Source organism: Oryx dammah, unplaced genomic scaffold, assembly GCF_014754425.2.
Source record: "Oryx dammah isolate SB20612 unplaced genomic scaffold, SCBI_Odam_1.1 HiC_scaffold_21, whole genome shotgun sequence".
Taxonomy (NCBI): Eukaryota; Metazoa; Chordata; class Mammalia; order Artiodactyla; family Bovidae; genus Oryx; species Oryx dammah.
The window spans coordinates 7,683,229-7,695,892 of record NW_024070205.1 but is presented as its reverse complement, the minus strand read 5'-3'; the positions used below and the strand labels follow the sequence as shown (position 1 = coordinate 7,695,892).

The window sequence follows — 12,664 nt, the reverse complement described above, 5'->3', positions numbered from 1 at the left end:
CTGACGTCATTCTGATCATCATTCGTTTTTCTGTGTTACCTGGGCCCTTTTAGGATCTTCCCTTGATGTTTTGAAATTTCACTATGATGTGTCTAAGTCTGGACGTCTTCATTGCTTGTCCAGGCTCTTTATTTGGACACTCAAGTCCTTCAGCTCTGGCAAATTTTCTTTTATTTTAATACAGCTTCCTCTCCTCTGTGCTTGTTTCCTTTTTTAATGATTCACCTTTTAGTCATATGCTAAATCCTCTTACATATTGTGTCTCTTATTTTTTTTCTTTTTTTGGTAATTCTATTTTTTCTATTCTTTTTTTCTTCTCTATTTCTGGAAATGTCTTCTCATTTCTATCTTCTGACTAATGGATCAAGAAAATTTTTCTGTAAAGAGCCAGACAGTAAATAACTTTTTCTTCACAAGCCATATGATCTCAGTCCCAACTAGGCAACCCACTGCTGTAGTCCCAAAGCAGCCATGAACACTATGTAAACAACAGGAGTAGCTAAAAATTCTCATCACAAGGAAAAAATAAAATTTCTATTTCTTTAATTTTGTATATATACGAGATGATACACACTAAACTTATTGAGATAATCATTTTATGATGTGTTTATGTGAGTCAACTCAAAACGCTGTACATCTTAAACTGATAAAGTATTGTATGTCAACAGTTGAACTGGAAGAAAATGAAGGGTTAAAGAATAAAAAGAATGTGACTGAGACCATATACTGTGGCCTGTGCAGCCTAAACAAAGTTAACTTTCTGGTGCTTTACAGAAAAAGTTTGTCCACCTTCGCTTTAGAGACCTGAAATGTCAATGGAAGCAGCATGTCAATTTTGGGCAGAAGCTTTAAGAGATAAGGATTAGTTTGCTAAGTCCTCTGACAACCAGCAAGGTTTCAGAAAGCACCTCCCCTCTCAGTTTGGACCCCAGAAGGAAGACAACATGGAATAGCGCCAAAACTGACCCAAAATGGACATGCAGCACAAGTGAGAAGAAACCTCTGCAGTGTGTAAGGCACTGAAGGTTTCAGGGTTTGTCATCTCAAAATAAACTTGCCTAAAACCGCCTTGCAAGTTTTGCTAAAGTAATAAATTACTCTATGTGCCTGCACTTCTTTAAATAATATTTATAATTCAGAGTTCTTAATAATTACTCAAAATATATGTCTAAAAAGTTGGATCTTAAAAACATTCAAGGCTTGAATTATATTTGGTTCCTAAAAAAATTATTTTCCTAGTTACTTGCATGGACTAAGCACTCTGTATTGTTGGATCAAAGCACTTTTACTTTCCTCTCTTCCTGATTGCAACGTTCCTTCTGATTCTGAAACTTGAAAAACACAATGTAATACATTTTTAAACAGCATTAGCTAAAATTTGTCTAATTTTCTTTAATTTTTTAACATTTAAAAGTTCCTACTCTGTGCCAGATGATATTCTTTACATGGATAACTTTTTCTTTTTTAATCATCCCTGTTTACAAATGAAAAAAATGAGGCACACAGAGGTTGAGTATTCATCTAAGAACACACAGGAAGAAGTGGGGAACTAAGACGTGTATCAACCTTCTTATATGCAAATATAAACTTGATCCTGAAAATCTAACAATTTCGCCATTAAAACTGTAAGTTTCCACTATCGAGTAATTCTTTTTCTATAATTTATTTTCTAATTGAAGGATAATTAAACTTTAGAGTTTTGTTGTTTTCTGCCAAATATCAACATGATATCCAATAATTCTTAAACTTTTTATAAGAAGCCACAAATGAGCTAGTATAAATAGTTTTAGAACTTGAATATAGTTAAGGAACAATGACAGTTTTCAATTCAAAGAAAAATATATCCCCTCCAATAATCTAATATGAAAAATGTACTTATAATACATGCTATTTTCCATCAACTAAATGGTATCATATTCCTTTAAAAATGAACCAAATTAAAGTTTAATCAGTTTACTTTTTTACTGTAGAATGTGGATATATTGAGACATATAACTTTAAGAATACAAATTACATACTTTGATTATATAACATGAGATAATTAAAACTCTATGTGTGCCAGACTTAAGTCTTCAGTTCCAGTCAGCTCTACTAGCTTTTCTCTGCTATAAAAGAATATAATTAGTATGAATCATCAATTGCCCCAAAGGGTGACGGACTATAAAATGAACACTGTTAATAGGTAAGATACAGCCTATGTTAACAACTCTAGGTCTAAGATACAAAAATCATTATTTTTGTAAGACCAGAGGGCATCTTTAAACTATAAAACAATAAATAATAGCAGAATGATTAAAATAAATTAAGAATATGTATTTTATTTCAGAGTAAGGTGGTGCTAGTGGTAAAGAATTTGCCTGCCAGTGCAGGCGATGCAAGAGACGTGGGTTTCAATCCCTGGGTTGGGAAGACCACCTGGAGTAGGAAATAGCAACCCAATCTAGTATTCTTGACTGGAAAATCCCATAGTTAGAGGAGCCTGGTCACAAAGAGTCAGACACGACTGAGTGACTTAGCATCAGTATGAGCCTGTCCTAAACCTGAATGCAGTATTTCTTAAGTTCATATTTCACTGTAAGAATATAAATGCATCAAACGTAAACTGCTTTTTAAAACTAAATTTCAGAAAAATGCTTTTGTAATTAGTATTTATCAGTTTTATTTAGATTCCCACTCAATGCCTAAATAGCCATTACCTTGGAAAAGCATCATTAAACCCTGTCAGAGAAAATTGCTCAGTCATGTCCGACTCTTTGCAACCCCGTGAACTATACAGTCCATGGAATTCTCCAGGCCAGAATACTGGAGTGAGTAGCCTTTCCCTTCTCCAGGGGATCTCCCCAACCCAGGGATTGAACCCCAGTCTCCCGCATTGCAGGCAGATTCTTTACCAGCTGAGCCACAAGGGAAGCCCAAGAACACTGGGAGTGGGTAGCCTATCCCTTCTCCAGGGGATCTTTCTGAGCCAGGAATCGAACCAGGGTCTCCTGCATTGCAGGCAGATTCTTTACCAATTGAGTTATCAGGGAAACCCAAACCCTGTCAACCTCAAAATAAATATCACAGCAGATAAAAACCACAACTCTTTTGGAAGAAGCATTAGGAATACTATTAATCCAGATGAAAATAATTTAAACAATATCATTAGTACTGTTTTTTTAATAAAATATATTTGTGTGTCTATAATTATTCAAAATTAGTATCTAGCACTTTAATATTTTTCTCCAGTGAAGAACCTACTAAAATATCTGTCATGACCTCAAATGCAGAAATCCTAGAATTAAGGATTTTGGTTTTGATTCACATTTGCCTATTAGATACTGCCCTGCTGTGTAACATTAACTCAATGAGGAGAATGACTAGGAAAAAATAAAATGTTGCCTCTGTTTGGTATTTCTTTTGTTTGTAAAGGGAAAGCCTCAAGGACAAACTTTACTTTTCTAGCTTATATTTGAAAAAATAATACAAAAACAGGAATGAAGTATGAGTTGGTTCTCGGTAGTTTATAGTTTATTTAGCAACTGGATGGTTCAACTAAATGAATCGCAGCTAAGATGCTTCATGCTTTTCATTCCCCACAGTAGATATTTAAAAAAACAAACGATTTTAGTCACTGGAATTTCAGTTTCTCTCACTCAATTTTTCTGCATGTTCAAAATTTCTTGAGACTTAACATTTAAACTTGACTTCTTTTTAAACTAACTTTAAACTTAACATTTAAAATAAGACTCTGATTTAAACAAAAAGCTTCCGTTTACGCTGTACTTTGACTTCTCCTTTTCACTGATTTATCTGATTAACAATTCTTCATGCGAGACTAGGGTTATTGCTCTCTACTAATAATATATGCTCACTTACTTTCTCTTTGAATGTGAAAGTGAAAGTCGCTCAGTCATGTCCAACTCTTGCAACCCCATGGACTACACAGTTCCTGGAATTCTCCAGGCCAGAATACTGGAGTGGGTAGCCTTTTCCTTCTCCAGGGATCTTTCCAACCCAGGGTTCACCCAGGTCTCCTGCTTTGCAGGCAGATTCTTTACCAGCTGAGCCACATGGGAAGCCCAAGAATACCGGAGTGGGTAGCCTATCCCTTCTCCAGTGGATCTTCCCAATCCAGCAATCGAACTGGGGTCTCCTGCATTGCAGGCGGATTCTTTACCAACTGAGCTATTTGGGAAACCCTTTCTCTTTGAATAACTGTCTCTAAATAGGCCTTTAGCTAAAGTGAGCCATGACTCACATTACTGTTACTATCTAGGGAACTGAATTGCATACATGCAACTTTCTCCTTGATGCAGAAATTTTTAACTGGGATCATTAGTTTATCATGAAGTATGTATTTTAAATTACTGTATGGTAAAGAAATAAGTATAATCTATGTTGAGAAAATGAAGGTTTTTATTGACAGTGGTAGTGTGTTAATTGTAGTGAATATGAAAATTGGTGAATGATGCTGGGAAAGATTGAGGGCAGGAGGAGAAGGGGACAACAGAGGATAAGACAGACTCAACGGACATGGGTTTGGGCGGACTCCGGGAGCTGGTGATGGACAGGGAGGCCTGCTGTGCTGCAGTTCATGGGGTCGCAAAGAGTCAGACATGACTGAGCGACTGAACTGAACTGAAATTTTTTAAATTTTATATTGGAGTATATAGTTGAGTAACAGTGTTGTGTTAATTTTAGGCATAAGTTTTAAAAGTTATTTGCTAATAGAGACTCAAGTATGATTCTTAGAGGAACACACATTTCAATGATACGGTCTGAGCAGTAATTCATCTCTCTTAAAAATAATAGTACAAATATCAAACTAAATTAATTCAATCCATTAGTATAAAGAGAGGCTGTTCTTGAGACAGGGATTATAGAAATTAAAGGCTGAAAATACAAGGGTCTAAAATAAGTCAGTCATGAGGAAAGTTGATCATTTTTAGGACACTGTGGCATAACACTCCTGAATGAGAAATTATATAAGCATTTATGTCCCTAATTAGCCAATCATGATTTAAAAATGAAATAATTCCTGCTATGTTTCTATTAATTACCCGAGATGCATATTTATTGAATTCCAGGTCACAAAATATTCCTAATAGAGCTGTTTAAAGCACGCTGCTGGGCTTTCCTGATGGCTCAGTGGTACAGAATCCACCAGCCACTGCAGGAGACACAGGTTCAACCCCTTGGTCAGAGAGATCCTCTGCAGAAGAAAATGGCAACCCGCTCCAGGATTCTTGAAATCCCATGGACAGAGGAGCCTGGAGGGCTATAGTCCATAGGGTCACAAGTGTTGGATACAACTGAGTGAGCTGATACCTATCAGGGAATAATGTTATACTGAACTCAGTAAGACTTTTAAAATGATTCAGTTTAACTGAACATGTCAATGAATCAATTTCACCTATGTTCTAGGATGTATGAAAATATCAAATAAGGATAACAAGAGTATCCATTCTCCAAGTGTTTAAATTCTAGAAGATAAAAAATAAGTTAGAGAACAAGAAAACACATGACTAGCTGCAAAAATCAGCATTAGGGGCAATAACTGAGAAATATTATACACCATATGTACCTACTCACCCATCCATCCATTCAACATTTATATAGCAATAATCAGTACAGGTGGGCTTACTTGCTGGGTCAGTTGTAAAGAATCCATGTGCCAATGCGGGAGACCCAGGTTTGATCCCTGGATTGGGAAGATCCCCTGCAGAAGGAAATGGCTAACATTTCCTATGCTAGGAATGCACTCTAGCATTCCTGTCTGGGAAATCCCATGGACAGAGGGGCCTCTCGAGCTATAGTCCAAGGGGTAGCAGAGTCAGACATGGCTTAATGACTAAACAACAACCAGTACTAGAATATTTGATTCTAGATAGAAAAGATCAGCTAATTTAAATTATATTGGACATAATTGAATAAATTTTCATAAAGATTATATTTGATTATATTTAAATTAGACTTTAAAGGAAATTTGAGATTTAAATAGACTCAAATTACAATTAAGTGAAGTTGCTCAGTTGTGTCCGACTCTTTACAACCCCATGGACTGTAGCCTGCCAGGCTCCTCCATCCATGGGATTTTCCAGGCAAGAGTATTGGAGTGGGTTGCCATTTCCTTCTCCAGGGGATCTTCCCGACCTAAGGATCAAACCTGGGTCTCCTGCATTGCAGGCAGACTCTTGAACATCTGAGCCCCAACAAAGCTAGCTCGTCAAATTATGACTGGGAATGACATTTTGGTCACTCAGTCGTGTCTGACTCTTTGCAACTCCACGTGCAGCCCGGCAGGCTTCCCTGTCCATCACCAACTCCCGGATGTAAATGAAGCAAATCCCTGATGATATTGCCATTTCTTTTACTTTAACATTCATTCTGTTGGGTTGGTCAAAAAGTTGGTTTGTGGGCGTCCATAAACCCGAATGAACTTTATGGCCAACCCAATATACTCACGAATTCTTGGCACTTCCTCTCCAACACGAACTTCCATCATGCTCCTCCTCTTCAGAAGCTCCTCGCTGTGCCTTCAGGCGCTCCTCATTTATGATAAACTCCTCCAGAACTTGAGTTTCTTCTCTGAACCGTCAACACCTTTAACTGAATTCCAATTCTTCCCTGAGAGTGTATCATTCTCCACATTCTTTTCACCCTGGTTACTCTCTCACACCTAACATGCCTCAGAGTCAGGCAGCAAAGTTCTCTGCTGCTTTTGCAAACACTGTTCCTCTAAAATTCATGGAAAAGAATAATTTTCCTTTAAGGCGTGTGTGATTTTGTCTTCATAGTTATTCTGTCCGAGACATTTCCTCTTCATTCCCTGATCATTTTCTCTTTGTTTCCTGAGAATCACAATCCTTGATTAAATTCTATTTTACACTTCAGCCACCATCTTTTATGACTCTCATGGGGATAACCCATCCAAGAACCTGGCCTCCTTTAACCAACTGGTCTGTCTCCAGTGTCTTTACTTTTTATTCCATCTCAGCTGCCCACTGTTACATTTAGTCACTCAGTCATGTCCAACTCTTTGTGACCCCATGGACTGTAGCCCGCCTGGCTCCTCTGTCTATGGGGATTCTCCAGGCAAGAATACTAGAGTGGGTTGCCATGCCCTCCTCCGGGGGGTCTTCCCAACCCAGGGATCGAACCCAGGTCTCCTGCTGTGCATAGATTATACTAATTAAGTACTGTCTGTACAGGAAGGGTTGTATGTTTATGAAAGAAAAAATAAAGTATAATTATTAATAAATCACAATGAATATGTATAATATTATTAATAAATTTAATAAGTTGAATAAGAAATAAAACTAGAGAGGGGAAAAGGGAAGAGGCTATTTCAGACAACTGTAATAGGGAGATTACTATATGGTACCAAAAATGCATGTGAAGAAAGTAACTGGGGTTATATTAAATCACAGGAAAATGAAAGTGAAAGTTGCTCAGTTGTGTCTGACTCTTTGAAACCCCATGGACTGGGAATTCTCCAGGCCAGAATACTAGAGTGGGTAGCCTTTCCCTTCTCCAGGGGATCTTCCCAACTCGGGAATCGAACCCAGATCTCCCGCATTGCAGGCAGATTCTTTACCAACTGAGCCACAAGGAAATAATGTCATGTAAACAAGTTAAGAGTAAGAGAAAAGTTCAAATTATGAGAGGGATACACCATGGTGGGCTTGCCTGGTGGATCAAATGGTAGAGAATCTGCCTGCAATGCAGACCTGGGTTCAATCCCTGGGTTGGGAAAATACCCTGGAAAAGGGAATGGCAACCCACTCTAGTATTCTTGCCTGGACAATTCCATGGACAGACGAGCTTGGCAGGCTACAGTCAGTGGGGCTGCGAAGAATCAGACACGACTGAGCAACTAACACTTTCACTTTCATACCATGGTAGGAAGGGTAACTAACAACACTCTAACTATTGAGTATAGCTTAAGAAATGACTATAGCAAGTAAATACTATACCATATGGCTACTTCAAAGTTTCCAGTCAGGGTTCTTATTTGAAATCACTGGAAGCTAACTCTAGAGTGATACAGCAATTTATTAAAGGGACTGGGGTGACGAGAGAACCAGGCTTATGGCTAAGCTTCTGAAGAGCAAAATCTAAAATCATACTGCAGAACTGAGCTGGGGAGGAAATTTGTTACTGCTCCTACTGCGAACTTGAATGCCAAGGTCTTTTCTTTTCTGCAATTATTACTTAACATTGTTCAGCACCAATACAATTTCTGCAAGAGCAAAACTATTTCAGAATTACTACTGACTCGATATCAGATTCCTCCACCATCAGCCTCATGAGAATATAAACTGAGTGCAGCATCTGCTTCTCTGTTCAGTCTGTGCCGAGGTTTCCTGGAGGTGAGTATGAGTGGAGTGTCTAGGTACCTGCCCTAGCTACCAGTGAGACTGGGAATGTGAATTAAACAGCTTAATTGAGGGAGGTGAGAGTATTAGTTGAGACTTCCTCAGACATAAGAAGGTCGCTGAAAAATTATGAAGAAGTGAGAAAACATAATAAATGTCCACAATTAAACATCACGTACTAAGCATACAAAACTCACCTAAAATTCATTAACTTTCCCCCCAATATATATTAGTAGAATCAGAGAACAAAGTGATGGGTAGAACCTTAGAGATCATTTCTTTTAATTCTCTCATTTTACTAACAAGAAACCTGATGCCAAAAATTATTAATTTATCCAAATGCACCCAATTAGTAGGTGCAACTACTAATTAGGAAGAACACCTGCTTTTTAACCCTTTTTATATTTTCTACTGTTCATTGATCAAATTATATGCTTATCTTAATGTTAAACTTAAATCTTACCCTCAAGGAAACTCAGGGCTTACTTCTCAGCAAGTTTTTGGTGATACTGGTCATTTTTCTCTCAATGTATTGTTTGGATCAGTTTCTGAAAAATTAGCTATAAAACTATTTATGCAGAATTCTAATTTTCTATTATTATGCATGAAAATGAACCATAATTAAGCTTCAAATATGCTTTAACCAAAGTTTGTAAATTTTTTGACTAGATTAGAAATTTCCCTTGCCAAAAGGCTAATAATATTCTTTCAACAAGAAGAAATTATTCAAAAGCTCTAAGAATAAATGTTTAATTATGAAAGTACCTCTCACTCGTATATTATTACATCTTACAAAAGTAGAGCTAAAATCACCAAGGTTATCTACAATCACATGATTTCTTTATACAGTTAATATAAAAACTTCAGCAAAGAGAACATTAACACTAGAGAACAGCCAGAATATATACATTCTTTTAGTCTTTTATTTTTATGACAAGAAAACTGACAGAATTTGAAGTCTTAACCTCTCAATTGTCAAACGCTAGCTGTTTTTGGCACAGAAGCCAAAAACAAGCAATGAGATTTCGAGCAGGTAGAGAAAAAAGAAGACAGAGAAAGTAACAATTCAACACAGGCACAGACTTTAAGAAGCAGCAGAGACTTTGAGAAGCATGGCAACGTAGAGAAAAAATTCTCTAAGAGCAGAAGATAAGTTTTGTTCAGATTTAAACGTTACGTCTTAGATGCTATCTACTTAGCACTTTTTTCTTTTTGTGAACACTCCACAGAAATTAATTATACTGGTTGTCAGAAATATAGAAATACAGAATTAAATTTAGGCCAATACATGTAATGGAGGTGTGTACAGAAATCATTTAGTTTGGCCAGAAGAAAAAAAAAAAACATGTTGAAACCATATTATTTTGTATGGTTTCATTTTCTTTGTGAAAAGTATATAATTAATACAGAATTGGGAACAGAAAAGTCAAAGCAAATAAAGGAACACAAAATACATACCTCTTGATGGTACAGGCATTCTCTTCTAATATAAATCAGGTATTTCTATATATAAGAATGCATTTTCCACAGATTAACTAGTAACCGCTCAGACCAAATAATGAGAAAGTTTAAAAAATCACAGTAAGAATTACAGAATATTTAGTTTTATTAAAAAGTTATCTTTCCCCTCTGAAATAGTGCTTGCATTTTTTTTTCCTGCTCCCTTCTGATAAACTGCTGGCATCTACAGTAATTCTAAAATTTAAAGTGAAAACAAGCTATCAATTTATCCAGTAAAGGATAAATATTATCTTAAAAACCCAGAGAGATACACTAAATTATCACCTTTTGGTTTTTAAAGACACTGAAATCATCTAGTTGAAAAGGTATGGTTCTACTGGGGATGAAGGTCCTATGAGATCAAAGGCTGCCTGGTAGAAGTTCAATTAAACTAATCTTGGACTTAACGCTTGACATTTAAAAGCTTAGAAACAATTCTAAAATAGTATACTTTCATTTTAATACACAGATTTATTCCAAACCTGTGTATTTATGGGTAAAAATACTTCTTATTCAATTGTAAGAGGACTAAATATAATTCAAAATTTCTGTTTATAGCATATCATGGATTTTCTCATAATCTCAATAGCTATGTGGCATAGTATATCTTCCTGGTTTAAATAAGTTGTGCAGCTCTCCTGTGACCTGCAATGCCTTGTGGCAATTTAGTTTAAAATACGAAGAGAGACAGACAGACAGACAGACAGACAGGGTATGTGATCAGAACCTGGAGGAAAAAAGAGAAGAGCTTATAGTACTAAACACAAATATTCTCCCAGAAACACCATAAAATCTTTGTTTAAAAAAAAAAAGTAGAAAGTATAACAAGGGCAAGGTTTTTTGAGCCCTTTAAGATAATTTCACAGCCGTTCTGGAAAGACCATCAGTTATGACCGAGGCAGGAGCATATACTCTGTAAGAACAAGTAATTTCTACAGTACATCAAATAAGACATGGGGCTAGAGAGTTGTTAACATATCAACCTAGATTTAACATGGAGAGAAAACGATAAATTCTCTAAAGAGTTCAGATGATATCATAAGCAATCATCTAATACATGTTTAATGAAGGAATAAGTATGTGAGACATCAGGCCAGGCTCTGTAAACATAAAACACATAAATCATATATAATCTTCAAGGGCAACTTTTATAGATGAGAAAAGGTTATACCTACCTATCTAGGACTTAGAAATTTTGTAGGTATGATTACCATGGAAAAAAATAGGCTGAGAAAGTTGTTGGGTTGATCATAGATTTTAAAAATTGTGTATATTATATACCATGACATAAACTGTATTGGGCTATTTGAGCAGATACTCACAGAATGATTGTAAGAAGGTTCCAATATCACAGGTAATGACATTTTCCCTTGAAGATTCAATTTTGTTAAATAAAAAATCTTTTCCCCCACAATCTTTTCTTTTTTCATGCGGTGTATACCATACAGTCTAAACCGAACTGCATAATTTCCAATCATCTCAGATTCAACATGATTAAATTTGAATGTTTCTGTGAAGACAGGGCATGGTCCTCTCTGGATGCTGGTTTTTGCTCTCTGTTTCTTTATAGGTAGAAGAACAAGGTGTACTTGCCATGAGTTGCCACCTGTCCTGTTATATGTTGGGATATCTGTGACAGCTGTCACTGTTACCAGAAGCTTCTGTTCTTGTGAGTCATAGTCAAAAGTCACATCCAGGGTACCATATTTAGCTTCTGGCTCAGGATCAAAAGGTTTAGGAAGCTGTGAAGACGATCCTTGAGCTGACACATCCTAGGAAAAGCAAATTTAAATGTTTTCAGTTTTAAACTCCATTATTTAATTCAGCATGTAAATAAGTACCTGGTATGTCTTTAGAAGGATGATATAAAAACTGTTTTGATTTGCTGTCATAAAGAAAGTAATAATAATCAACAGCCAACTACAATCAAAAGTTACTCTTTGGAGGCAGAATAACGTAAGTTAAACTCAAAAACTTAGTAAATAAAGACATGGAATAGTCACCATTACAATTTTGAGAAAGTTGGCTGTATGTTTTTAATGTGAGAAATTGAAAACATATTTCAAGGTGTATCTCTGTTCTTTTTGTGAAAAAAAAAAAAAGAAAGCTAAAATTTTAATGTTATAAACAATACAACTGACAGCTCAATATCAAGTTTGAGAGAAAGAGAACATGAATAGAAGTATAATGCTATTGAAACATTTGGTTCCAATTTCAGATGTGTCCCCAGGTGCCCCCACCGGTATTAGAATGTTAATATATTTAGGCTTAAAAGTCAATGGAAAGGTGAAATATGAAAGTATAAACACAAAAGCCTCAAAATATTTAAAGTCAAATGTTTATTTTCCATAACACTCACACTATTTCTATTTTTAACTAGAATTTCAAAGTATATATTATTTTTAATACTAATCACTGTTGAAATGGCAGGATACATACTTCAAAAGTTCAAAAAGTGTTAAACTGTATATTTTAATTATAAAAGAAACTGTATCCACTTTGATTGTCTCAGATTCCTGCTAATCTATCTGGGATGTAATAGTTTCAGCTAGTTACTGAATAGTACCAAATCCAGCTCTCAGACTTTTCAGCTATACCACTTCACCCCTTCATGTATTTTAACAAATCAAAGGTCCGTCTAGTCAAGGCTATGGTTTTTTTAGTGGTCATGTATGGATGTGAGAGTTGGACTATAAAGAAAACTGAGCACCAAAGAATTGATGCTTTTGAACTGTGGTGCTGGAGAAGACTCTTGAGAGTCCCATGGACTGCAAGGAGATTCAACCAGTCCATTCTAAAGGAGA

At 36.1% G+C, this 12,664-nt stretch overlaps 1 protein-coding gene across 1 annotated transcript in view; it reads right to left on the bottom strand.

Annotated features, from left to right (window-relative positions):
- Positions 1–12,664, bottom strand: part of SYT14 (synaptotagmin 14) — a 180,339-nt gene that overhangs the window by 49,415 nt on the left and 118,260 nt on the right. The window contains exon 5 of the mRNA XM_040263096.1: positions 11,183–11,632. Within this exon, the coding sequence (XP_040119030.1) occupies positions 11,183–11,632 (450 nt within the window). The remainder of the gene's footprint in view (positions 1–11,182; positions 11,633–12,664) is intronic.